The sequence below is a fragment of the Dasypus novemcinctus genome, chromosome 2, assembly GCF_030445035.2.
Source record: "Dasypus novemcinctus isolate mDasNov1 chromosome 2, mDasNov1.1.hap2, whole genome shotgun sequence".
Classification (NCBI taxonomy): domain Eukaryota; kingdom Metazoa; phylum Chordata; class Mammalia; order Cingulata; family Dasypodidae; genus Dasypus; species Dasypus novemcinctus.
The window spans coordinates 141,528,176-141,555,248 of NC_080674.1; the positions used below are offsets into that span (position 1 = coordinate 141,528,176).

At 56.1% G+C, this 27,073-nt stretch overlaps 1 protein-coding gene across 7 annotated transcripts in view; it reads left to right on the top strand.

Moving 5' to 3' along the window:
• Positions 1 to 2,402: 2,402 nt before the first annotated feature.
• The window catches only part of TCF7 (transcription factor 7), a 49,548-nt gene continuing 24,877 nt past the window's right edge, over positions 2,403 to 27,073 (top strand). For 4 of the 7 annotated variants that reach the window (XM_058278844.2, XM_023583914.3, XM_058278820.2 and 1 more), the window contains exons 1-5: positions 2,405 to 2,786; positions 2,960 to 3,026; positions 3,590 to 3,714; positions 25,818 to 25,929; positions 26,778 to 26,868. In XM_058278844.2, coding sequence (XP_058134827.1) covers positions 2,535 to 2,786; positions 2,960 to 3,026; positions 3,590 to 3,714; positions 25,818 to 25,929; positions 26,778 to 26,868 — 647 coding nt within the window. In that variant the 5' untranslated portion in view covers positions 2,405 to 2,534. Of the gene's footprint in view, positions 2,787 to 2,959; positions 3,027 to 3,589; positions 3,715 to 25,817; positions 25,930 to 26,777; positions 26,869 to 27,073 lie in introns of all 7 variants that reach the window. The other 3 variants (XM_058278858.2, XM_058278809.2, XM_058278850.2) reach the window with 3 other exon arrangements.

Here is a 27,073-nt window from a genome sequence, read left to right on the forward strand (position 1 = left end):
GCCTGTGACTCCTCCCCTGCCCTCTCCTCACATCCCTGTTCTCCTTACCCACCTTCCCCCTCCTGGTTCTGCCCAGCAGGGCCAGGAGTTGCAGCCATGACCCCAAAGGGCAGTGATTCCCAGACTTTCGGATTTCACAGCCCTATAAAATGTCCAAAAAACCTTGGGAATGGGGGATGAACAGAGAGTAGTCAAGTTTCCTTTTTCTTTTTTCCCAAAGAAGGACATTTTAAAAAAGCTATTCTCACAATCATTCTAGTAAAGAAAGGCTGTTTTCACACCAATAAAGCAGGAAGACTATAATCTCTAATTTAAACTGAATAAATGCAGCCCTGTTGAAAACAAAATAAAACAAACAAAACCTCACTGTTGCCCTGATTTTTCTCCTTTCTCCCTGGACTGGAGAAAACTTCAATTCCCACTGCCCTGGGACCACATGTATCTGGAATTTCTGCCCTAAAGGAGGCTCCCACTGAGCTAGAATCCCCCTCAAACACAGGAGGACCCCAAAGTGTTTGGATTAGGCAGATGCATATTACTGTTCAGCTTTCCCAGCGAGGCTCATCCCAAAGCAGGACCTCAGGGGCCGAGGGCTGAGGAAGCTGTGGAGTGAGTGTGGGGGCTATGGGTCCCTCCCTGCCCTCTGAGGACCCACACCAGAAAACCACTGTGAGGTGCGGGGGGGAGGGTGCGGCTCCCAAGCTAAAGGGTCTGGCTCTTAGCTCCTGACCCCAGACTGGCTCTGCCAGAAGAAAGACCCACGTGTGGCTGCAGCGCTCCCCTCCTCCCCACACCATCTGGGCGGGATAGAGTGAGACTGAGCCACAAGATCACACCTGGGGGAAGAAGGCTGGAGAGACCCAGTGGACAGGATCTCCCCCGATCTGCACTGCCAAGCTGAGTACTAGTGCCACACCTCCCCCTGCCCAAGGAAGGGAGGAAAAGTGGGCACCCCAGACCGGAGGTGGGGTCAGAGGCACCCAGCTGGGCAGGCGCAGATATTATCTGAACAGAGAGAAGCAGAGCCCTGGTTCTCTGATCCGTGGCCAGCAGGGCTGGGCCTGGACCCAGAGGGGTGGCGCGGCCCTCTTCCGGCCTGACTTTGCCTGACTTTGCGCGGCTGCCAGGGGTCCTGTGAGGCCCTGGGCGGGAGAGGCGTCCTGTACTACCTCCCCCCCGCCCCGCACTCTCACCCCAGTTGTTCTTGGGAGAAGCAGGAGCGTCTACACTGAATCCAGCACGTAAACCTGCGGTTTGCTGCCATCGCTGTCTAAAAGGACTGGTGTCTTTCCTAGACGCAGTGGTGGAACGGAGGCCAAGTGTACTGTGAGGCCCGCGTGGACTCGGCCCCGGGTGCCTTGGAGATTCGATGGAAGCCCGACCACGTTCCCGCGCTCGGCGGGATGGAGACCTTTGCGTTTGGGTTTCGAGGGGGATTAGGGACACAGTCAATGAGTTACGAGATGCAGCTTCCCGGGTTGACTGCTGTGGACGACTGAACTCCCTCCCCCGTCCTAGTCCCGCGGCCCACGTGGCTACGCGAAGTCCCGGCCGCAGGTTCTAAGGCGTGGAAAGGAGTTGGGAGAATCGAAGTGGGTGCGGCCGGAGAATGACACGGGGGAGGGGCGGGTCCTGCCTCCTTGTCCTCTCGGTTGTGTTCGCGCTTCGGAGCCGCCACATGGCTGAGCCTGCAACAGACGTGTGGTGTGTGCGCCCCGCATACAACAGGCGGTGAATGACTGTATGAGGGGGAATATGCTTGTTTTCGCGCAGTGTGTGCAGGCAGCCTGGTCGGAAGTCCCAGGCGGGCATAGGGCTCAAGGGTGGGGTAGAGAAGGGGCTTCTGAGGAGTCCTCACCCTGCTGGCTCGGCTTATACGTAGCCCGAGCCCTCTCCAATCCTAGGAAGCTCCCGGTTCCACGCACGGGTGACAATGGACCCAAGGCAGAGACGCCGTTCACACCACGGTTCCCGTTCCAAGCCAGCCCCCAAATCCCAAGGGCCTACGCAAAGGGTGACCTCAGCAGCTGGGGGAGAAAGCTAGGCGCGTGGCGGAAATCCCTTGTAGATGAGGAGACGGGTCAGGAGTCTCCTTTAGACTGCCCGTATTTCAGCAGAAAGGCAATACTTGGCAGCCCGACGCCACGCTCCAGTGAGGCTCGGGGGAGCGAGCCCTTTAAGACGAAGCCCACGGGGGCGTCCCGGCCTCTCCAGGGGGCGGAGGGGGCGGAGGGGGCGGGCGGGCCCGCTGACCCCGCCCCCGGCCCGCCCCCGGCCCGGCCCGCCCCCGGAGTCCCCGCCCCGCCCCCGGCGCTCGGCCGGCGGCGCCTTTGATGTTGCGCCGCCAGCTCCCGGAGCCGCTCAGCCCCGCGCCGGCGCCCCGCGCCCGCAGCCCGCCCGCGCGAGTCTGCCCGCGCTGCGCCCGCCGCGCCCCGGGCTCGGAGGTCAGGACTGCGGGCTCGCCGCCTCGCGCGCCGGCTCCGCGCCCCGCACTGCCCGCGCCCCGCGCCCCGCGCGCGGCGGGCGAGCGCACCATGCCGCAGCTGGACGCCGGCGGGGGCGGCGCGGGCGGCGGCGACGACCTCGGCGCGCCCGACGAGCTGCTGGCCTTCCAGGACGAGGGCGAGGAGCAGGACGACAAGAGCCGCGACAGCACCGCGGGCCCCGAGCGCGACCTGGCCGAGCTCAAGTCGTCGCTCGTCAACGAGTCCGAGGGCGCGGCCGGCGGCGCGGGGGTCCCGGGGGCCGGCGCGGGGGCCAGCGCCGAGGTCGAGGGCCGGGCCGAGGTGAGCGTCGGCCGCCGCGCTCCTCGCGTCCCGGGCCCGGCTCGCGCGGACCCGCCCCCTCTGCCGCGGCCCTTGGCCGCCCCCCCTCTAGGGCCCTGTCCCCGCGCCCCCTCCCCCGCGCCCCCTCCCCTGCGTCCCCGTCTTTCTCACGGCCCCTCACGTTCTCCCCCCAGGCGCTCGGGCGGGAACACACTTCGCAGAGACTTTTCTCGGACAAACTTCCAGAGTCTCTGGAGGACGGTGAGTTTCTGCAGGGGCCAGCTCCCCTTCCTCCCGCCAAGCCCGGCCTCCGCCTCTGTGGGAGAGACTGGACGCGGTGCAGCAGAGGGACCGAGGGGGTGCCCCCCGCGGCCCTGCTGCAGCTCCAGGAGGCGGTAAAACCGCCGGGGGTGGGCGAGTGGGGGGCGGGCTTCCCGGACGCAGCCAGGCCCGAGTCACTTCCGGTGCCCCGACCTTTATAGGCATAAACAGACCCCCGGCATCGCCGCCTCCCCTCCTGCCCAGGTGACTGACTAATCCCTTGCGGAGGAGAAAACTTTGGCCAAGGTTCCTTGGCCCGAGGGCCTGGGCAAGTGAGGTGGGAGACAAGCAGAAGTGGGGGGATGAGCGAGGCCTTCTGGAGGAGGCCTGGGTTAGGGGTCCTTCCCCTAAATCTTGGCGTTGTGGTTACCCTCAGCCCGTTCCTCCTCAAGTCACAAACTTGAAGGGGACCCTTTGGCAATTATTTTCTCTCTCAAGAGCAGACAGCCTTCAGCCCGAGCTGCCCTGGGCTGGTGTGCCTGACCCAGCTGTGATTTTTCCAGGCCTGAAGGCGCCGGAGTGTGCCAGCGGCATGTACAAAGAGACCGTCTACTCCGCTTTCAATCTGCTCATGCACTGCCCACCCTCCTCCGGAGCAGGGCAGCACCCCCAGCCGCAGCCCCCACTGGTAAGTGGCCCCAGCAGCCAGTGCCTGCTTCCTCCTTGACCTGGTATGAGGCTTGGGCAAGAAGTGAGAGTTGCCTAGAACCAGATAGATACATGAGAATTCTCAGTTGGTCTCCCCTACCCGCCCTCCCCCTGCCCCCCACCCCGTACACCCAGGGGGATCTGAAGGAAAAGGAGAACTCTGCTGAAAGAGGTACACCCTGTCTTCCCAGCTTACTCACAGGCAGATGCAGAGCCCATCCTGGTGCTGGATGATACCGGGACAGGGTCTTTGTGGAGCAGAGGCAGAGACTTTGAGCTGAGACTTACCCCTTCCTCCTAGGGATTGTGTGCTTGTTGTGGTCTGAGCTCCGAAATTTGCAGTCTGTCTTCTCCCACCAAGCTCCCGCCTTGGTGCTGGGGTGAAATAGGCAGAAAAGCTGATCTGGTCCAGATCTCCTGGTTGTGCAGGAGAAAAGCCCTCTACTCCTGTTTGTCCTTATTGGCATGAGTATACCTGCCAGAGCAGGACCGTGAACATTTGTGTGCAAAGTAGGTTTCTGTGAGGCTGGCTTCAAAGAATGTCAGGACGGCTGCACAGGTGCTTAAAATCAATGGTGTCAGTAGGGGACTGTTTAATGAATTTGTAAATTAAATATTTTTAGGACCTAGTGCTTTGAAAAGATATCATGATCATTACAAACCATGCTTTTCTGCCCATTGACGTAGATAACCTGAAGTGTGAAGAGCCTCTTCTGAGTCATTTGGAGCAGTAATTTTTTTTTTCTTTTTTCATTTAGATTAGTGTATCATATTGTCCTAAGTTGGCCCACATTGGGGGTGAAAGTAGCGCTGACAGAATACATGAAATGTACTGGGAGGATATGGACGGGCTGGTTTGGGGCACAGATCTGAGCCCAGCACAGGCAGGCCAGTAGGCTGGTGGCTCCATGGCTAGTGTGGGGGGCACTCACAGGGAGGTAAGGGTGACTGGGCCAGGATGTTTCAGATCAGGAGTATGGAAGGCTTGTCCTCAGGCAGTTTCATGCCAAAGCTGGTAGGAGATGAGAAGACATACCAGTCCAGGATGGAAAACCTGGTAGGCTCCTTTGCCCTTTGGACCCCCATTTCCTCATCTGTAAAATGAGCCTGTCAGTCTGAGTGGTCTGTCTGCCTGACTTTCCTCTCTGGGTGGTTCAGTGTATGAGATGGTTTGCATCCTTCTAAGTGTATGGATAAGGGGGCTTGCACACTGTCCCTGCCACCTGATGCCATGGCTCTCCCCAGAGACCTTGCACCCTGCAAGAGAGGAGGCTTAGCAAAGACGGGTTTGGGCCCCCCTTAGATTTTGGACCAGGTGGACATAACCCACCACTGCCAAACAACCAGCAGGCAAGCTACTTGGATGGTGACCACGACTAGACTAAAGGTTTAGACCCAAGAATGTTCCCAGCAGGGCAGGCTCCCTCCAGCTTCCACAGCTGTTGGGGGAGAAGGCAGTATTTCTGAGTTCCTTTAACAGCATGGGCAAGTGGTGGGAGACTGCCCAGGGCAGGGAGGCCCTCATTCTGCTGTAAGGGTGTGGCTGATGGGACCATTTGGTGGTGTCCTTTGGCTTACTTTGGTCAAAGAGTAGGCAGGCAGCAGGCTCCAGCAGTCAGGATCAAGCGGGGCGGGGCGGGCTGGTGGAGCATACCGCCACCCCCCTGGCCCAGATCACTCATTTTTTTTCACCTTTGGGGTCTTTCTTAAGGTACAGCAGATGCATTTCTGTGTGTCACATCCTCTCTTATAGGGACAAATCGCATTGCCCTCCTTCCCACCCAGCTGCAGACTCCCAGTGCCTGCCTTCCGGGAACACTGAAGGAGGAGGAGAGGATAGGCTTTGGTGCTGATTCTCTGTCCCTGGCCTCAGCTGCTCCATGGGGCCGGGAGCAAGGACAGAGGCAAGGGCCTAAGTTGGGGTGACATTAGGTGAGAGAGCTGTACATAAATGCAGGGGAGCCTCTTTTACGTAAATCTGTTAGTTAATAAACGGATATCAAGTAAGGGTAGTTGCTTGCCCGATCCAAAGAGTTGTGTGGACATTGAAAATATAATAGGATTTTAGAAAACAAAATTGATTGACCGCATGTTTTGGGAGAACATTTGTCATCTGCTTCAAGGGCCTTGGGTCTGGAACCAGAAAAGATACTCTGGTTAGGAGCCCCTTGCAGGGGCCCTGAGGAAAAACTCTCCTGGAGGTTTTTTCTGCTGTGCTTTCCTAGGCCGTCCTCAGGATCAGACACACATCCCAGGCCCCTGCCCACGGGCCTTAGAACCAGGTCCCCCTTGCCCTTCGCTCAGCCCTCTCTGAGGGAGTACAGGTGGTCCCAGTGCCACTGAGGGCCCAGGGTCATTCGCCTGTCCTCCCTGGACAACAGGGACACCCATGCCAGGAACCTCCTCTGCCCACGTGTGGGAGGAATACCCATGCGGCCCCCACGTTGGATACCTAGAAGCAGGCAGACACCCCAAACCTTGCCAGGAGCTCAGTGGACAAACGACTGCCTCACAGCCAACTGCCACCAGGCAGGGAGATTTTTGTCCCAAAAAGTTTGCTTGTTTTTCATACTTGGCTTCTTTTAAGCTTTGTTGTGGGAAGGCAAAATTAGGTCAAAGTTTATTTCATGACTGATGTTGGTCAGGCAACTAATGTAGACTTGCAGGCACTTACTGTCTAGGCCAGTAGCCATTGCTTGTTTTTGTTTTGTTTCCTCTGCCCTGCTCTGAGAACTGGGGTGGGGTGAATGGGGGGCAGTGAAGTGGTCCTCCCCTGGGATGAGTTAGATATCATTCCTGAGAGAAACGCAGGTTCTTGGGTGTGTGGGACTGTCAGTCCAGTGCGAATCTTCATCTCTAAAAGAATATGAGGCAGCTGCTAGGGTTGACCGTTCTATGGGCTCCACTTGGAGTCCGTGGCCTAGAAGGATGCTGAGCCTATTGCCATTTATATGCAATGTCTTCAATTGGCAAATCCATGTAGACAGAAAGGAGATGAGTAGTTGCAGAGGCTAGAGGGAGAGGGGAATTGGGGAGTGACTGCTAATGGGTACGGGGTTTCTTTTTGTGGTGATGGAAATGCCTTGGAATTCGATAGTGGTGATCGTTGCACAACCTTGTGAATATACTAAAAGCCACTGAATTCTATATTTTGAAATGGTGAATTTTATGGTATGTGAATTACATCTCAATTTTTAAGTAGCGTTTTGCTACTGTAGGGACTTGAGATTGTGTTTCCCTGTCGCTGATCTCCACAGCAACCTGGTGCCCGGACAGTGGCCTCCTGCTTCACGGGTTCATGCCTCATGGGTCAGGTTCTTGACTCCAAAGTTTGGGGTCCAGGTAAGGGCTGTATGAATGAGCCCTGGGAGAGCAGGAAGTGAAGGTATGAGCAAGACTTGGGCAGAGAAAGGAAGTGCTGCTGACGCATGGCCAGCCTGTCCGTGGTAGCTTTGCAGAGATGCCTCATACAGGAGCACTTATCTAGCCAGCGATGCCCCAGAGAGGGCAGCAGGGCCCTGCCTGGGGGATTAGTGATGGGACATCCCCAGCCCTGGTTCGAGGGAGGCCTGTTAGGCTAGGTACCAGGTACAGGGCACCCAGATGGACCAGAACAAGACTCTGTCTCTGGGATGCCCAGCTGAATGGAAGAGACAGACAGACCTGGAAGCAGGCCGTGGCTGGAGGAGTGCTTCACCCAAGGCCAGGCTCGGGGAGTCCCAGGCACAGCTGTCCCTGGCCTGGGCTGTGGAGGAGGGGTCCCTAAGCAGCTTCCTGAAGGCTGCAGAGTTGTCTGACAGATGAGGACAAAGAAACCAGCAGGTGCGTGGGCTCCCCTCCAAACACACCCCAATCTTCCCACTTCACCACTTCAGTTGCCACCCCCCAGCCTAAGCCATCGCTTGCTCAGATGACAGGAACAGCCTCCTCAGGGGTTGCTCAGCCCCCACACTGTCCCCCACCCTAAGCCACAATCCAGGCTCCACACAGCAGCCAAAGAGTATTTCAGAAACATAAATTTCCCGCCTAGTTAGAGCCAGCAGTGGCTTCCCGTTGCTCTTGGAATGAAGTCCAAACTGCCCACCACAGCCTGAGTCCCTGGGTGGCCTGCCCTGCCAACTGCCCACCCTCATTTGTGCCCTCCACTTCCTCTCTCCCTAAACGGCAGCTGCCTCCATGTGCTGATGGTTTTCACAGCCATCAAGTTCTTCCCCATCTCACGACCTTTGCGCTTGTTCCTCAGCTTGGGTCCCCCAGAACTGCACGTAGCTGCCACCTTCTCATACCTCATTCAGGCCTTAATTCAAATGTCACCTCCGTCAAGCCTCCTCTGACCACCCAAGTGAGACCCTCCCTCGCCCCTGGGCCTCAGCCGTCTCCACCCGCCCCAGCAGCTCTGCAGTCTGAGGTGGGTGGTACTGCTTTATGTGAACAGACCAACGACAGCCCGTCTGCCAAAGCCCTTCCGAGCCTCAGTTTCCTCTATCTACAAGACAGAGCGCTGAGCCCTCCTCCCAGAGGTGGAGTGAGGACTGGAGGCTGCAGTGCGTGGGCGGGGGCGAGGCACAGGAGGGGGTTCTGGCCACGATTGATCTCCTCTCCCTTGCTGTCCTGGTTCTTCTGGGGCCAGTGGTGGCTCAGTGGGAGGCCCCGTGTATACTCCATCTGGAGGGTTGTCCCCACCTGGGGCTAGGGGGGATCTGAGGGGTCTGAACCCTGGGGCGGGGGTCTCAGGGGTGCTGGCCTCTTCCTCCCTGTACTGCCTCACCCAGAGATTCTTAGAGGGGAAACACTATCCCTGGGGCCAGGTAGGTGCCACAGGTACCACTCCCCAAATATTTATCTGAATGAGGCTCCCCTTCCCCAGCCATATAGAAGCCCTCTATACGAGATATTAGGAGCCTAAGCTTTTCTATAAGGAAGAAAGAGTCAGGACCTTCATGGATCTTAGCTTCTGAACCATCCTCAGGCCTTTCCTCCTGTCAGCACTCCTGTATGCACCCCGTTTCTTGCCCCGTGTTATGGGGGTGCATGTTTGCAGTCCCCAAGATAATTCCCACACACAGCCTCTTAACTTGCAGTATCCCTCATGTGACTTCTAGTTTGCGCAGAGCCTGCCTTGAGCAGTGAAAATGATGCTCTGTACAATTTCCTTGTTTACTTTTTGATCATGTTCCTGGACCATAATATCCAAAGAGTTTATGGGGTCAAGAGGGAGGAAGAGTCGCAGCATTTTGGTTCCCTGTTGCCACAGCTCACTGCCTGTGATAGTACCCCAGTCCTGACATTGTCTAAGCACGGTCCACTGGGAGTTCTATCTTGGTTGTGCCATTCACTTAATAGATTCATGTTGGGTAATGGGTCTTGGAAGTCATTTTGATTTGCATTTCTTTCCTGACTAGGGAGGCTGTGTAGTATTGGCAGTGCTATTTGGAAAGTCTGCAGCCCTCCTCTGCTGCTCTCCAGGTGGGACTCTGCTTTGAGGGTCGCTCCCACCCCCCTGATGCCTTTTCCTTTTATGGCCTGGAAAGTACCAAGGAGGCCCATCCTGCAGATCCCTGGTTAGAGCTGGCCTTCCTGCTGCACCCTGCGCCGGGGGCAGGGAGGGATGCTGTAGTCTCAGGGCAGCCTGCCCACTCCTCTGGAAGGAGCTAGCTCAGCAGGGTGGAAGGCCATCCTAAGGCCCAGGGCTGACAAAGAGCCCCGCAGGCTGCTGGGACCCTGGGATTCTCTTTCCCCCGGCTCTGCCCGGCCTCCCTGGGCCGCTTTCCCCGGCTCACCAGGGAGGCTCTTCGTACCATCTCTGCCCACCTCCCCGGCTCTCTGAGACGTGAATGTGAGGGGGTTAAGGAGAGAGGGCTTGGGATGAGGGCACCTCCCTTCCTCCCCGAGGCCACCAGCAAGTCATCCCCTCCTGGGCCTCCTGCGACCACCCCACCCTCCACCCCTGCAAGAAGGGAGGTTTAGCTGCAGTGGTTTAAAATCGTGTGACTGCTGAGGCCAGGCTGGGCCGGGGTGGGCACAGAGCCCCCTGGAGGGGCAAAGGGAGGCAGAGCCTGCCCCGAGCCTCCCTGGGTGGCCGCGGTTCCAGAGGCGTACAGTAACACTCCCTCATACCTTGTGACCTGCTGCTTCCTGCCACTATGTACAAACAAGACGCTGTTGGAGGAAACAGGTGTTTTATCAGGTCACAAGGACACCCCCACACCCAACGGTACTGTACATAGATCCTTGAAGTCACAACCCTCCTTCCGCAGGTGGGGACAGTGAGGCCAGATCAGGGGAGGGACGTGTCCAAGGCCCCTTAGAGGAGTGGAAGGGGAAAGCATTGAGTCTGCAAGATCTACCCTCAAATACCATATCTACCATTCCTTGGCTGTGTGACCCTGGGTAAGTTACTTAACCTCTCTGGGACTACCTCCTTGGGTTACTGTGGAAAAGAATGAGATAGTGTATATGAAGTACTGGGAACAGCACCAGGAACATAGTAGATGCTTCATAAGCGGAAGCTCCTGTCGGAGAGATGGTTAACACTGTATATGAATGCCCCTTGTACAGGGTGTTGTGCCGAGAAGGTGGAGGATTCCTGAAGCTGAAGCTAGACTGGAACTCTTGGCCCTCTCCCCTTCCACAGCTCAGCAGCCCCTCCCCTGCAAGAGCAAAGAGGACAGCAGTCCTGGCCCACCCTTGGCCCTGGGCCCTCAGCTGGTGAATAATAGAGGGTCTGCTAGAATCTTCCATCTAGGCCCTACTGGCATTTACTAAGCTCCTCCTGTATACTCGGCCTTGGCTCAGCACAGAGGCAGAGACTGCCGTTATCCTCCCAGGGCTCAGTCCTGGCAAGGGGAAAGAGACTCTCCTTGGGTGGGGGGGCTTAGAGTCGGCTTTGAGGTTCTGCCTGAGTCAGAGAGCACAGAGTGGGGAGAGAGGCCAGTGGCTGCAGCCAGGGAGGCTTCCTGAGAAAGGAGGGCTCAGGCTGCTCCAAAGCACGCAGAGGTTTGGCCAGGCAGAAAGTTGTAAGGGAACCCTGGGTGGGGGGAGTGGCTTGAGCAGAGGAGGAGAGGCTGAAATTAGTGTGTCCCGGTCATGGAAGGGCAGGCTGAAACCTAGGGTCTGTGGGTGAGGGGCGTGAGGTGAGGCTAGAGAGGGAGGGGGCAGTGAGGGCCTATCACGTGGCCGTGATGCCCAGGCAGCGTTGGTTTTGAGCCTGGGAGTGGCTCAAGCAACGTGTTGGCATCACAGAAGGGCAGGGCAGTGCCCACGGGCAGATGGTTTGAGTTGGACACAGAAGGCTAAGGCAGGCAGAGCTGGCAGACGGGGCAGGGGCGATGCTAGGAGATGCAGGGGTGACTGAGGAGGATGAGCAGGGCCACAGGAGGGGTTTTAGACAGGGAGACCTAAGTGTGCTGGCAAATGCACGGCAAAAGTGCCTCAAAGACGGGACGTTTCCATTTTCTACAGTTATTTCATTTGACTCTCACTCTTTTTCCAGGGTTGTGAGTCCAAGGTCTGAGGGGAACTCAGTCCCCTAGGCCAGTGGCTTACACTGGTGATTCAGCCAGGATGTGGAGAGTACCACTGACCAGCACTGGTTTCAGAGGACCCAGAGGCCTTAGGCCCAGGGGTCTGGAGAGGGTCTCTGAGAACCTTGGCATTATCAGCTTCTTCCCTCAGACATTTTTTTTTTTTGCTGCCTCACCCCAGCTTGGGGATTGGTCCTGGGAATCTGCTTCCTTCCCTTTAAAGGTGTGACTGCATCAGCCTTTACTTGAAGCCTCCGAGCTGCAGCCTGGGTGGGTTGTCCTGGTCAGAGAGTTTGGCCTCTCTGGATTGATGGCTGGAGGCCCCTCTGGTCCTGCTGGAACATGGGCTCCTCTTGGCTCAGTTCCCCATGGAGACTGCCTGCCTGGGCTGTGCAAGCAGACACCACTTTAGAGCCCAGAGCAAGACTGGGACACAGCGTTCAGTCCATGGCTCTGACTCCACACAACTCCCCAGAGGTGAGAGAAAGGAGACCCTCTGCCAAATCAGCTTCCCCTGTCCCCCTACTCTCCCGCTTCCCCCCCCCCCCCAAAAACAAACAACTCTCTCTGTTCAAGGGCAGGAGTGCTGCTGGGCTCCACACTGTCTGCCTCCAAATGGCATGTGTGAAGCCGTGTCCAGGCATGGATGGGCCGGACAGGGCCCAGGTTGTAGCCTTGGAGTTTTCCAATGTTAGAGCTGCTCCCACCCCCCCAAAGCTAGACTGGCTCAGCCACCCGCTCCCAGAAATGAGGATAGGGGGCTGTGATGAGGACAAGGGGCCATGTCCTTCCCTGGTTGTGAGACCACAAACCAATCTGTCAACCTCTTTAGGTTTCAGTCCTAAAATGGGGGTGGTGCTCTCTGACCATAGGGGTTTTCTTTTCTGGTGTTCACATAAGGGTTGGCTGGAGAGGCCCGAGGTGGTGGGATGGGTGGGCCTGAGGTGGGGTATGCTGGGCAGCTCACTGCAGGGACTGCTCCAGAGTCTCCCTCTCCCATTAGGCAATGAGGGGTGGTGGGAAGAGAGGGACAGGTGACGGGTGTCCAGGCTCAGAGGTTCTGACTAACTCTGACCTGGCTCCAGTGGCAGTGGCCCCACCTCCTGGCCTGCTGGGCCGCCATCTGAAACACATTACCAATGCTGTGTAAACTCCACATCATTCAGCCACATGAAAGCCTGGGGCCTAAAAATAGCTGCTCTCAGAGGATGCCCGTGTTGGTGGGGCTCAGCTGACCTCTGCACGCACGCCCACCACCAGGCCACCTCCCTTGCCGGGGAGCTCTGACCGGGAGGGCCACACCCGCCCACCCTCCCAGTGTGAACAGCCACAGCCTTGGGCCACTGTCTGGACCCAGATCTCGCCCAGTCGGTCAGGGCCTCAGTCCTCGAAGTCTTACCCAGGGTGAGATGTCTGGAGGGGTCAGGCAGAGGCAGCTAAGGGCATGGGGCAGCCCCAGGGCCCCTTCCCCAACCCTGTCCATGCCTGGAACACCCATAAGAAGTCCATTGGGAAGCTGATGGCATCATCTTACGGATGCGGACACCAAAGCTCTGCAGAGGGGGAGCATAGGAAGGGGACTGGGGTGCAGCCTAATGAGGACTTGGCCTTGGTGGGCAGCAGGGCCACGGGCTCACGCGCTGGTGTGAGGGGTAGGGGTCTGCCCAGCACCCACTGGGGTCCAGCAGGCAGCCCACCCCAACAGAAGGACATGGCGACTGTGGGCCTCCGGGCTGCTCGGGCTCTTCGCCCTGCTTTCTGCAGGTTCCTTTTCCTATGGACTCTCTGACCAACTGCAAACCACTCTTTTCCCTAAAAATAAACATGCTTACGGGATTGGGGGAAGCTTTGTAGCTATCAAAGGAAATAATAGTGTGTTTAAGAAAATTACATTCCATTTTAAATAACCAGCATGAAAGTCATTAAGTTTGAAGTTTCATTCAAATCAGATGGTTCTGTGGCCTGGCCTCGGTGGCCAGGCAGGCGAGGGGTGGGTGGGCCTCAGTGGCACCCAGAGCGGCCTGTTGGCAGCAGCAGTGAGGCCTTTGCGGTCCCAGCCAGGGCCCAGGCGGGGCTGGCCGCGGGGAGCATGCCCAGCTGCGGCAGCCAGCCAGAGCTTGCTGGCAGGCTCTGAGACAGTGTGCGCCCCAGAGTCGCCCAGCTGCGGTGGGCAAACCGTGGTGGGGGGCTGGGGCTGCTCTAGTCCATTGGGTGTGGGGACAGATGAAGTTGGAAAAGCCAAAGCCACAAAGGGGGACAGCGATGTTGAAGTGGGGGTGGGAGTGGGGGTATTTCAGGGATGGGAGATTGGCTCAGAAAAGGCTAGAGAACCTCTACAGGACTGGGCCCACGTCTGTCCCCTTTGCCGCTGGACTCCTATGCCCAGCACAGGGCCTGGCACATAGTAGGCCCTCAGTAAACAGTTGTGGCAAGAGCAGTAACAGCCACAATGGCACATGCGTTGCACACTTTGTGAGCATCAGGCCTTGTGCCAAGGGCTTTTCCTGCCAGTATCTCCTTAGATTCTTAGGAGCCGAGAGGAAGGACTTTTCTCCTGGTGAGGTCAGGGCTCCCAGGGCCACAAGTGCTGAGCTTCCTGGTTGAGAGGCAGGCCTTCCTGAAGAAATGTTACCTGGAAAACCGTCTAGAAAGGACCTTTAAAACTAAATCAGGCAGAGCGGATGTAGCTCGGTGGTTCAGCACCTCCTTTGCACGTTTGAGGTCCCAGGTTCAATTCCCAGTACCTCCTTAAAAACAAACAACTGAATCAGGTTTGAGGTGTGATGACTACTATGTTAAGAACTGTCCATAGGTGAATTTTTTCCTCTCAACTTTATCTTGGTCCTGGCTCAGATCAGAGCTCGCTGTGTGATTGCTCTGGGCCAACTTCCCTCTGTGTGGTCCTGGGTTGGTCTAGAGGGTTTCCTAGGCCCTGAGTCACTGGGAATGGTCAGACCGAGGAAAATGAGGGAGTCCAGGGCATGGGTGTGCCCCCCCAGTGGGAAAGCTCCTTGGGAACAGAACTGCCTGCCAGCCCTGCGGGGAATTCCAAGGGCAGTTCATTCTATAGTGGCCCTGTTCTGCCTCCCAACCCCCTAGCTCTGGTCCTCACAGGCCATCCACAGCTCATTCTGGCCCAGCAGAAATCAGGCAACAGTCCAAAGGAAATCGAAGGCTAGTCAACCTGGCACAAAGTCTGGCTTTCATGAAAAGACTCTGTCTAGGGATGTGCTTGCATTATTTTTTTCTGTTTTTTTCTTTGTTCTTAATTTTAAAAAAATTATTAAAAAATTTATTAGCAAATGCAAATATTAACTCACTTAATCCTTGCAGCAACCCTATGAGATATGCACATTTTACAGATGGGGAATCAAAAGAAAAACTGACTTGCCCAGGGCCACACAACTCTGTAAGGGCTGGAGACAGCCTTGTTCTATATCCCTACTATGCTATATTGCATCTCAGGCAACATGGATGTCTGCTCATTAAAAAAAAATGTAGCTGTCATAGCTACAGCTGGGTCCCCTTGGCTCCCCCATTCCATCCCTCCCCACTCCTTGTCCCCAAGAACCCCTGTTCTGAATTTGGTATTTCAGCCTTTCCCTTGTATTTTTAGTTACACCCAGAGGTGTATCTGTAAGAGCTGTTTGGTGTGGCAGGGAGACCTGGGGGGACTAGAGATCCTCGTGAGGAGACCAGCAGGGTGGTGGGGAATCTGGGGACTGCCTGACTCCTGGGGCCCCTCCCATCTCCTCCTCATTAGGCGCTCTGCCTCAAGGCCCCTTTGTAGGTTGGAGCAGCTCTGCCCTCCTCCCTGCACTCACACTGGGCTGGAGGGGCTCAGGTTGGCGCACTCTGGGGTCTGCAGCCTCCAGCACCCCTTTCCATTCTTTGTTTTGTTTCTCTTTGGATAAACCACTCACTGGACTGAGTCAAGTCAGATCCCCAAAGGCCTTAACTGGCAGTAGATGTGAGGGTTAGACCTGAGTGAGCCGCCAGACCTTGGCCTCAGGGCAGAATTGTCCTCGTGGAGCTGGTGCAGGCAGCTGAACAGACCGGATGGCTTAGAGCCCCCTGTGTTGTCACTGCTCCACAGAGGCTGGCTGGATTAAACCTGGCAAGAGAGCAGTGCTGGGGACAAGATCTCCACGGCTCCTCCCTTTCACTCTCAAGCATTGCTGACCTTCAGCCTCCTCAGCCCCGTCTCCTAGCTCTCACTCTGAGGCAGGATGCTTACCCTAGTCGTGTCTAGGAGACAAGCCCAGGGGAGAGCCACCTCTTCTTCCAGCAGCTGTCCCACCAATCCTTGCACAGGGAGGGGAGCATATGCCAGACCCTGTGGGAGGGCTGACCTCGCACATTTCCTTTTGACTGTTTACAACTGAGAACCAAAACCACCTCCTTCGAGGACAGTGCCTTCACATAGGGCTGGGTGGGTCAGAGCCACACTGCTAGTCAGTTTGTTCCAGGAAGAGAGGTTCTTGGCAGGGTGACCTGGGAGGCTGGAGATCTTAGTGAGAAGATACAGGAGGGTGGTGGGGAATCTGGGAACTGCTTGGCCCCTGGGGCTCACCATCTGTGTGGTTCCTGTGCTGGAGAGTAGTAAATTTTGTGGGCCAAGAACCCCAGAGGGCTGGGAGCAATCCAGCTCTTTCACACTTGCAGCAAGACCTTGAGCAAGTCATTTAATCTCTCTGAACTTCTCTTTCTTCATCTGCAAAATCTGCACACATGTCACAAAGTGGCTGGGAAGATAGGTGGGATTCCTGTAGGCTAGTGGGACTCAGCTCAGCACACGCAGCTGTTTTACTATTGGGGGCTGCCATCTCTAAATCCATGCCTCTGATGTTATTTCCTTGCCTCTTCTGGTCCGAGAGGAACAAAACCTCTTAACTTTACTACTCTCCCCTCCCCAGAGCCTTGCTTTCCCTACTGCCAGGGATGGCTGATCTCTGCGGTTATGTTCTGGGCCTGCTTTGGTCCACAGTGGGTGCCCAGGGGGTTCTGGGCACTAAGGAGTTGCTGTGTGAGTACCTGCCTGGGTTGGGGGGATGCCCAGCCCAAGCTACCACAGATTTTACCAAACAGTGTGTCATAGCATCAAGTAGCAGCTCAGCTGCAGCAGCTCCCGGAAGCTTATATTTTCCTTTAAAAACATCCTGTCCTGAGGGGCGTTCACCTCAAAGGGAGGAAAACGCAAGTAAACGAATGCATAGAAACCACTGGAGGCCCTGGGCTGGGCCACTCAGCTTAGTGGAGCTCAGCTAGCTCTGAGGGTGCCCAGAACCAGGGCTGGCCCAGAGCAGGCCTGCAGCTTGCTCCGCTGCATGCAGGGACTCCAGCCCTCATGTCTGCTGTGTCAGGGCTCTGTTATGCCGAGGCCAGGCAGCTGGTGAACTGACCACCTGTACCTGGCAGGCCTCTGTGCATCCATGGCAACAGCCCTGTGCCAACAGGCGGGCTGTAGCCTCCTGGTCCATGAGGGTGTGGCCCAGTCATCCTCCAGCCCTTCTAGCTCCGCTGGCCACGCGGCCACGCTCCATGCCCTGCGGTGGGCGTCAGGCACAGGGCGTCCGGCACGCTGTGGGCGGGGAGCTTGCGGGCCGTCCTCTGGAGAGCACCATGTCCTGAGCAGTAGGGCCCAGAGCGGGGGCTGAGGAGAGAAGGGCATGAGCAGGGGCTCTTCCAACCTCATCCTCCTGGTCCAGCTGGCTGTCTCTGCAGAGGTGGGGTTTGTGGAAACCCACAGATCGAGGCCTAGTTGCCATGCAGGCGAGTCCCCTTTGGAAGGTCTGGGGGTCTGTCTCCTGCTGGGAAGTTCATCCTCCCAGTCCCAGGCCTTGGGCGAGTGTCCCACTCAGCAGCTGGCCAGATTCCTTGATTTCTTAAGCACCACTGGTGCCGGACAGTGGGTCTCCAGCTCCAGAGACAGGATCCTGGGCAAGTGTGGGATTGCCTGCGAGACTGGGAGAGGAGCCCAGAGGAGCTGAGCAGGGTGGGAATGGATGCTCAGGGCCAGACCCTGGAGCCTGGGCGGGGCCCACAAGCCTGGCTCTTGGCAGTGCAGCAAAGATAAAGGAGAACTAGAGGGGGGCACTTCTGAGCAGGCCCATTGTGTGGGTTGGGTAGGGGATCTGTAGGGGATCTGGGTCTAGAGGCCATGTGAGCTAAAACCCACTCTGCTATGCTGCCTAAGCCATGGGCTCTGGCACGGGCTTGGGCCTGGGCCTGGGTCTGTCCAGAGGAAGGGCCACTTCTTTCTAACTAGCACAAAGGTGCTATGTGGGTTAGTGGCAGCTCTGGTTTTGTTTCTTTCCCTCAGATGCATGGCTTGTTTCTATTTCACAGTGCTTTTCCTTTTTTTCTTTTTGCAGTCCTATTTTTGACTAATTGGTCATTCTCACTCCCAAAATATTGCAGTTAAGAGGGACTAGGGTATAGGGGACAGGTTGAGGGGGTCTCAGGTGCCATACAGGACATCCCTGACTCCAAGCAGTGGGCCCAGCTCCTCCAACTCCCCTGACCTGTGTGCTTCCATGACCCCTGTACAGCCAAGGAGGGTGCTGTGTCCAGTGCTGCCACATTCTGCCTAATCACTGGCTCATTCTGGGCCCTGACCCCACCTCCACTGAGGCTCCAGATTTAATTGAATAAAAACTGTGAGGAGTACAGTACCAGACCTCAGAGAGGGCAAAGTCCAGTGGTGGGCATGAAGTCAGGTAAACAGGCAACTACAGCATGGGGGGATGTTGGGGCTGCAGCGTGGGGTCCACAGCAGGCCACCCCAGCTCAGGCCAGGAGCTTCAGAAAGGCTCCAGAAGGAAGTCTTATTTAGGATGAGGTCTGAAAGATGCATAGAAATTGGCAAAGCAAAGAGTGCTCCAGGAAGAGCATGGCTTTTGGGCCCCCTGTGGCTGGAGCACAGAGAGGAGGGGAGAGGGGAGGGTGTGGCTGCCTGGTACCACCGAGGGCACTGGGAGCCCATGAAGGATCCCCACACACTGACTTTGCCAAGGGCTGTGTGACCGTAGGCAATGTTCTTAATCTGAGACCCACTTCCCTCGTGTAAAATGGGAAGGGTGATAGCTGCCCTGAACGAGTTGTCACCTGTGGCATTTACATTACTGTTTCACCTCCCTGTGCTTGGAAGATAGAACGATAACCATGTAAATAGCCCACTTTCCCATCTAGTCAGCTTCTCCCCAGAGAGAGCCTGAGGTACAAGGCCTGGATCTGCCCTTCCCTCCGCTTGTTCCAAGTGGCCTCACCCTGCTCTGGAAGGCACTGGGGACAACCCCCAGGAACCAGCCACCCAAAGAACTCAGTACTGGCTTCATGGCAGATGAGTGGGTGTGGAGGCCTATAGAGATTCTAGGACTCCGGGGACTCTAGAGGCCCCCATTCAACAAGTCCACCGAACATCTGTGGAGTACAGAGCCTGGCAAGACAGAGATGAATAGCAGACACCCTGCCTCCAGGATCCCCAGGGCAGAACTCTGTACCTAGCAAGTGCCTGCCAGGCTGGTAGCACCCCCACCGCGGTAGGACAGGCTTTTCCAGGAAGTGACCCTTAAACTGAAGTCAAGATGAGAAGGAGCTGGCCTGGCAAAGAGCAGAAGGAAGTATGGAGAGTTGTTGGGGGAAGGAGGGCATGGTGAATAAAGGCAGAGAAAAGCTGGGCATCTGGGCAGGAGAGGAGCAGGTCTGCGTGGCTGGGGTGTGGCCAAGCAGGGGTGAGCAGGGGAGGCGGGTTCTGAGGCCTTGCAGGCAGGCCAGCCACCCTGAAAGACAGCAGGCCAGGCTGTGTCTAGAACACCCGTCTCTGGAGTCCTGGGACCTGCTGGAAGAACCGGCTCGGCTAACTGACCAGCCAGGCTGGGGAAGGGGAGCTTAGCATTGGGACGCCCTCACTCTGCTCCCCCTTGTTCTGCCCACCACGGGGCCTTTGCAGTATAGTGGGTGGAACTGCTGCTCTGCCACTTCGTCTACCAAATGACCATAATAATTGTTCTATCAGATAAGTTTGTTGTAAGGTGTATGAGTTAAACTCTCTAAGGTGCTCAGAACTGTCTAGCACATGGTAAACACAGCTGTTACTAGCAGATGCCATTCTCTGAGCCTGAAACATTCTTTTGCTTGACATAGTAGGAGCTGAGTAAAATACATCTTAATTAAATGTGTCCATAGCGATCGAGCTGAGGATCCTGGTGGGTGGGTGTGGGCAGCAGGGGAAAGGGGTGCTTCTCCTGGCACAAGCTCCTGAGCTCTCTAAGCCTGGTCAGACCTTGCCCCCCACCCCTACCCCCTCATTCCCCACCCCCCACCTGAGGCTTGAGGCCAGAGGAAACAGCAACTTTCTTCGCTGGGAAAGTGTTGTGGGGCTCAGGCGTTTGGGGGTTTTCAGAGTCAACCGTCAGAGGCGAGGGAGTTTCTCTGCCGGCGGTGGCAAGGGTTCTCAGCGTGCACACAGCCTGCGAGCAGACCGCTGCGGTCTGGAGGGAAAATGTCGACTGTGTTTATTTTTCACCTGAGCCTGCAGGAAGTGGGGGGCCAGGCGTGGTGGGGAGGGGCAGAGGCCACCAGCCAGGCCCAAGCTCAACTTCAGAGCAGAGGAAACCTACCTACCTCTGGAGTCCCCATCCTGGCCCTGCCCCAGCCTCCTTTCTGACTCCAGTCTGCTGAACAAGAGGAGGGCATGTGGGCACCACGTGAGGAAATCTGGCCTGGGGCTCATGAAAATATCCCTGCGGGGCAAGGACCACCTTTGGGACAATAGATTTTGAGTTAGCTTGGAAAAGAGCCTTTCAGCAGTACAATGTGGTAACAAGAACTGCCTTTGCTGGGAGTGAGCCCCCCATCACCAGGTGTCCAAGAGGCTGGACAAGCACTAGTGGAACAGTAGGGATGGCCTCTAGGTGCTAGGGGGTCTGATTCCTGGGCCCGTCCTGGAGTGGTGCAGTCTGGTGGTGGGACAGGGAGAGCTACCCATGAAGGCTGTAGCCATGAAGGCCAAGAACAGGGAGTGTCCTAATCAAGTGGGACCTCGCACAGAAATTGAGGCCCAGAGAGAAGGATGGACTAATGTTCATTCGTTTATTTATAGGTTGCATTGGTTTTGAGCACTCATTGTGTACCCAGCTCAAGGCTTGGTAGATAAGCAGGATGAGGCTGTGCCACTGGGATGCTCAGTGCATGGTAGAGAAGATCATCAACTCAGGCGGCCTCCTTCCCTTGGGGCATAGCTGGGTCACCATCAGGGGGAAGAGGGAAGAAAGGTCCAGTCACTGGGCTCCCCATACACGTCAGGCCCCAGGCAACCCCACCCTGTTGTCTGGGCGGCCTGGCTCTGGGACAGCCTTGTGCTGAGGCCCTGGAGCGGGACGTTCCACAGGCTGAGGGGAGCATGGGGCACCGGGCCCTGCTCCAGATGGTTCCCCCTGGCTACCACCACCAGGTGTGGAGGGGGCTGGGGAGTGAGGCTGAAAGGCAGCTTGCATGAATGTGGGAAGGACTGGCCAGGCCCTCAGTGCCCTGCCCTGGAGCCCTGGCCACCTCGGGGCCTCCAGCTGCTGGCAGCCTCTCTGCTCCACCCCTGCCCACCCAGCACTTCTCCTGTAGGTTGGCTGCAGACTCTTGTTTAATGAGGCTTTTCTCCAGTTCCCAGGGAAGGCTGGTGGACAGAACGAGCCCACTGCTCACCAGACAACCCCCTCCCTCCATTGCCCAGTCACATGCATGCCTACCAGGCAGCGGCTGTCGGCTGAGCTGGATTGTTTCCTAGTCCCAGCCTGAGCAAAGGTGGACCTGAGCCAGGCCCAGCCTGGCCAAGGAGGGTCAGCTGTGGCCCTCAGGCAGGAAGGGAAGCTCTTCAGGGAGTCTGGCCTAAGCTGGCCCTCCCTAGAGAGAAGTGATTTACTGAGAAGCCTGCTGAGGAGTCACCCTCTTATAAAACCTACTTTGCAGCAGACCCCCAACTCTGGCAGAGTGGAGACCCCGGGACTGTCTTCTCAGACCGGCACCTCGGACCCCAGGGCAGCAGAGATGGAGCGGAACCCTTCCCCCCGGTCCTGAGGTTCCCAGGGTTGGAGATGCGCACTCCACCAGCCAGGCCAGACAGTCCTGAGGGCTGAAGAGCCAGGGGCTAGGCTGGATGGCAGGGCCTTCTCTGAAGGAGGAGCTTAGAGCTGTGGAGTGTCTGCATTCCACCTGCTGGGCTGGGCTCCAGGCATTTGAACTCCTAGGTGGCATATGTTGGAATGGCTTCTGCTAGGGTCTGCTGTTCTTGAGGGATTGGGCCCTGAAGTTTAGTCTTGGGCCCTCAGCTGCCATAGGGTCTGGTCGGGAATGATACTGTTCTGGGGACTGGTGGATAAAAAGGCCCCAGGGATTTTCCCACCTTCAAAGGCCCTCAGCTCCTCTTCCAGAATTCCAGGATAAACAAAAAAATTTCTAACTGTGACCAGTGAGGTGGGCAGGGCTATTATTCTCATCCCATTTTATAAGGAAGGGAACTTGAGGGCCTCAGAAGGGATGAGACTGGCCCAGGATTCTAAAGTTAGACACGGCCAGTTGTAGCCCTAGGCCTGCGGAATTATCAACCCATTTTACAGAGGAATAAAGTGAGGCTTGATGGAGGACAGCTTGTCTGAGACCACATGGCTTGGACCAGAACCCATTGCTGCCTAAGTCCAGTGTTTTCTATACCATGGAAGTACCCTTGAGGTCTCTGAGCCCCAGCTGGTTCAGAGACTCACAGAGAGGGAGGGGAGATGGTGCCAAGGACATATTCAGCATCAGGGTTGCTGAGGGGGCCACCTCAGACACATTCATTTCCAAGTCACTTCACCTCTCTGGGCCTCAGTTTTGTCAACTGTAAAGTGGAGACAATAATAGTACCAATCAGGGCTGTAAAGAGGTTATTCAACAAATACTTGTTAAGTGTCTGTGTGATGTAGCTTAAGGTTTAGCATGGTCAGGGAATGTTTCTTGGGAGTATCATTTAGCTGAAGCCTAAGTGAGGAGGGTGCCATGTAAAGTTCTGAGGGGAGAAGAAACAGCAGACAGCAAGTGCAAGAGTCCCCTCGTAGGGACAAATCTGCGGGATAGAAACATCAGGAACCTAGTCCACATCGTGGTGCACTGATGTAAATGGAGGAGGGTGCTGGAGGCTAAAGCTCCCATGAGAAGTCCTAGGCTTTTTGAGCAAGGAGAAGAGCAGAAGATGGGTTTGGAGAAGGAATGGAGGCCTGAGGATATAGGTCTTTGTAGGACTCAGATACGGAGTTAGAATAATACCCCCAAAGCCCAGGATGCAGTGGGAGGCCATTGGAGGCCTTAGAGGAGGATCGGGATCTGATTTATGTGGCTGGTGGACGGGGAACTGGCTGTGGAGGTGGGAGAGAAGCAGGGTCCAGGCTATGGCAGTCATGCAGGTGAGAAGTGATGGTGGCTTGGACTGGGTGGGGAGCAAGGATGAAGTAAGAAGTGATAGGATTCTAGATATACTTTGAAGATATAACCATTAAGATTTGCTGACAGATTGGATATGGAGTGTGAGAGAAAAAAAGTGGCACGGATGACTCCAGGGTTTGGGGCCTGAGCAACCACAAGGATGGACTTGGCATTACTGAGGTAGGAATATGGAGAAGGGCATTTGGGACAGAAAGTCAAGGGTTCAGATTTGAACATGTTGGCGTTTGGGTGGCATTTTGGATCTCCAAGTGAGTTGTTGAGTAGGCATTTGGAGAGTTGAATTCCCAGGAGAAGTGGGGGCTGGAGATACCTTACCAATGTGTCATCATCAGGTGATGTTTTTTAAAGCTACGAGCCTGGATAAGTGTACCCTGGGAGTGAGGGCAGATGGAGCAGAGCAGAGGCCCAGTCAGGAAGAAGATGGGTAGCCAGAAACAAGGCTGAGAAGGAGTAGCCCATGAGCTTGGAGGAAAACCAGGTGAGTGTGGCATTCTGGAAGCCAAATATAGAAACTGTTTCAAGGAGGAGAGAAAAATCGTGTCCGGTGCTGCCAAGAGGTTAGGTAAAATGAAGACTGAGAATTGATCATTGGATTCAGCAATGAAGGTCACTGGGGATCCTGACAACCACCATCCAGCGGTATGATGGGGCAAAAGACTGCCTGGGATGGCTTGAGGGGAGAATGAGAACAGAGAACTAGAGGCAGTGAATGTGGACAGCTCTGCTGAGGTTTGCTCTCAAGGGGAGTGAGGCATGAGATGGTAGTAGCTAGGAGTAATTTAAAGAGGGGAGAGATGACAGCACATATGTACTCAGGGAAGGATGAACTGAAGCTTGCAAAATGCTAGGCACAGTACCTGTCCCGTGTCAAGGACTTAGCACATGAAGGCTGCTAACATGCATGCAGGTGTCCACACCCCACAGCTGCCCCTGGTCCGCTCCTCTCTTCCTCACAGACCTGAGGAACCTACGTTCACAGTCCCCCATCCCCTTCCCTACTCCCAACCTGCCACACTTGTGTCTGGATTCAGTGCCAGGGATAAAAGCCTGAGAGTGGCACAAGCTTCCCCAGTTTGCCCAGGCCTGGCAATGGGAGCAGCTTGGGGGGGGACCTCTGTACAAGAATGACAGGAAAGTCACAGCACCCAGGGCCTGGCCCTGTTATCACCCTCCCCGTTTTCACCTTCCCTGCTGCTGCTGTTGCACTGCCAGGAGTGCCTGCCATCTCCCAGGCAAACCCCCTTTGGCATAATCTGACTAGATGTGAGGCCAGGGCACCAGGAGGCTGGGAAAGCAATGTAACTGTCATTTCTCAGTGTTTCCTCCTCGCTTATGAAGGCTCTTTAGGGTGAATAAGGGACTTCCTACATGCTCCTTCCTCTACCTGACACCTGAGTGAGCTCTTAAAGACGTCTTGTTTCACCCTCACAACAACTCTATGACCATCTCCATTTTATAGAGAAGGAAATCGATGCTGAGATATTAGTAACTTCTCTAAGGCTACACAGTCACGTTAGAGTCAGGATATGAACAGTCTGAAGAATCTGCCTGTCTCTTCCCTCTGAGCTCACAGTGGAACCCTCCCCGGGGCTGAAAGATGGACTGTTCCCTACATCATTCCAAGAGGCCAGGAGGCAACTCTGGTGTGGGGTGGGCATCAGATTCAGAAAAGGGCTGTGCTAAATCCATGCCAACCGTGTAGGAGCCACTCCTGTGGGGACATCAATCCCCACATGCCTCAGGATGGAAGGAAGCTGGGTTATCCCAGTTATGTAAGGCCCCTCCTGATGAGCAGAGAGATGAGCAGGGGACTGACAGGTGACTGAGTCAGCATCTTCCCTAAAACCTTGGGGGGAAGGGAAGCAGCTTGTAGCACAGCCTCAGGCTCCCCTGGAGGCAGGTGTGTGGGGAAAGATGGCTGGCTGAGGCTGTTGCTGGGAGGTGTGGGGGTCTGTGACCCTTGGGAGCCTCAAGCCTTGGCTACAGTGGGGCTCATACCCATGCTTCCCTCCATTGCATATTGGGACCTCCCATCACCAGTCCATGCCTTCTCACCATAAGGTACCCTAACCTTTCCCAAACTTAAGTGATGAAGGGATAATTGACCCATTAAACAGGAGATGAAAATGAGCCCACAGATGCTAAGCAGTCTGGTTAAATTCACCCAGTAGGGACCAGTGAGAGGAGTCCAGGCCACAACTTCCCATTGCCCCAAAGACCTCTGTTTCTTCTGTGCCATGGATTAGAGGTCTCTCATCTGCATTTCCAGGCAGCAGCATCCTCACAGACCCACTTTTCAGAGTGGGAACCTGAGCTGAGGGCCCTGGGTTCTGGCAGTGACGTCCTGTGGCTGGATTGCATGGGGAGCTCCCTTCCCAGTCTGCTGACTGAGTCATCTCATGATGAAGTCATGCAACTGGGGAGAAAAGTAAGAGTGCTGCGGTGCTAAGGGAACAGGAAGTGCGGAGGCTGTGCTGGTTGGCCATGGAGGGAGCCAGGAGACACCCGGCCCACCTCCTGAATTTAGGGGGCTCAGAGAGGCCCTTCCCTGTGTCAGCAAATCCTGTTAGGCCCGAGGTGGGACAGAGGCAAACCTGGTCCCCCAGTCCTGGGGCTGGAGGAGGAGGAAAGAGCCCCAGGTTGTCCTGTAGTAGACCAGGTCCACATCATGCCCTGCTTACAGCCTCTAGCCCCACAGACATGCCTTAGGCTTCAGAGAAAAGAGGTAATCTCTGAGACTGGGAGGCCAGGAAGGGCTTTCTGGACAGGGATGACATACCTCCTGGGATTTGAATAAATAGGAAGAGGTTCTCCAGGAGTTGGGAGTGCTTGGGCAAAGTCTAGGGGCCTAGTGGGGGGGAGGAAAGGGCCACAGAACAATAGGCGTGGCTTGAATGGTGCCTCCCTTCCCCAAGGCCTATTGTTTTGACCACCACCACTTGGACACTGGGCTGCCCACACAGCCAATTGTGACCCTGCCCATATGTATGCCCCAGCCACTGCCACCCCCACTCCCCCACCTCCTGGCCCCATGTCTCTCCTCCCTTAGGTCTCCTGACATTCACCCACCCTCTTTCTCATTTTTCAGCACAATAAGACCAGTCAGCACCCCCATGGCATCCCCCAACTCTCACCTCTCTATGAACATTTCAGCAGCCCACACCCCACACCTGTGCCTGCGGACATCAGCCAGAAGCAAGGTATGGGTCTGGGATGGGGAGGGGCCCAATGAAACCCAGAGCCTGAGGGCCAAGTATCTGGGCTCATTTTGCAACTGGAGAAATTGGGGGTCGCAAACCCAGAGCCCAAAGAACATGCCAGAAAGATGGGGGGCCTGGGGGGTACCAGAGGGCTGGGGAAGATGATTCCAGGTCAAATTTTTTAAGGCTTCCGGTTGAGGTAGGTGCCTAAATCTTGTGGGTGACCCCCCAGTGCCAGTACAAGAGCAGGCGACTTCACCTTGTTGATAACTCTAAAGTTTGCAGCCTTTCCTTCCCCCCAGTGAGAAAATGGAAAGTGGTGGTTGTGATGGCTGATTCACCTCACCCCCAGGCAAAGTCATTCTGAAATCCACCATTGTTGGCTGTGGGAAACCTGCTGACTCATCCCGGGGTGGGCCAGTGGAGCCCTTGCTCCCCACCAGATTCCCCCAGAACAGGGGGCATGCTGCCTCTTGCCCAGAAAGCCAGGCTAGAGACCCCCAACTGCTTGCTCCAGTTGCAAGCAGGCAGGAAGAGTGGACCAGGGAGTGGTAACACCTGGGCTCCAGCTCCTGAGTGATTCCCCAACTTGCCTTCTGGATAGCCGGATGTCCTTAAGCAAGTTACCCAACCCCTCTGCCCTTGGTTCCCTTGTCTATAAAAGGGACACTAATATCACACTGGACCATGGGTGTAAATTGGGATGGTCTTGAACAAACTGGCATGTTTGGTCTTCTGGTAAAGGCGGTAGGATCTCACAGGCCCCTGTGCAAGTCTAGGATGGATTAACTGGCTGAAGAGGCCCTTTAGTCAGGTTCGCCCACTTACTCAGCCCCTCTCCACTGCAGGAGTTCACAGGCCCCTGCAGACCCCTGACCTCTCTGGCTTCTACTCTCTGACCTCAGGCAGCATGGGACAGCTCCCCCACACTGTGAGCTGGTGAGTGTGGGCCCAGTGGGAAACGGGACTAAGTTCTGGTTGGACTCATACCTACCCTTCTATTCCCCACTCTAGCCTTCTGTGCTAAGCCCTCTGATGCCAGCTCTGTATGGGTCAGCAGCAATAACCCAACCTGGCTCTGAACCAGGCCTCCTTGTGGCCCCCTGGCCTGTGGGTATCCTGCAGGTAGCTTAACAATACTCCC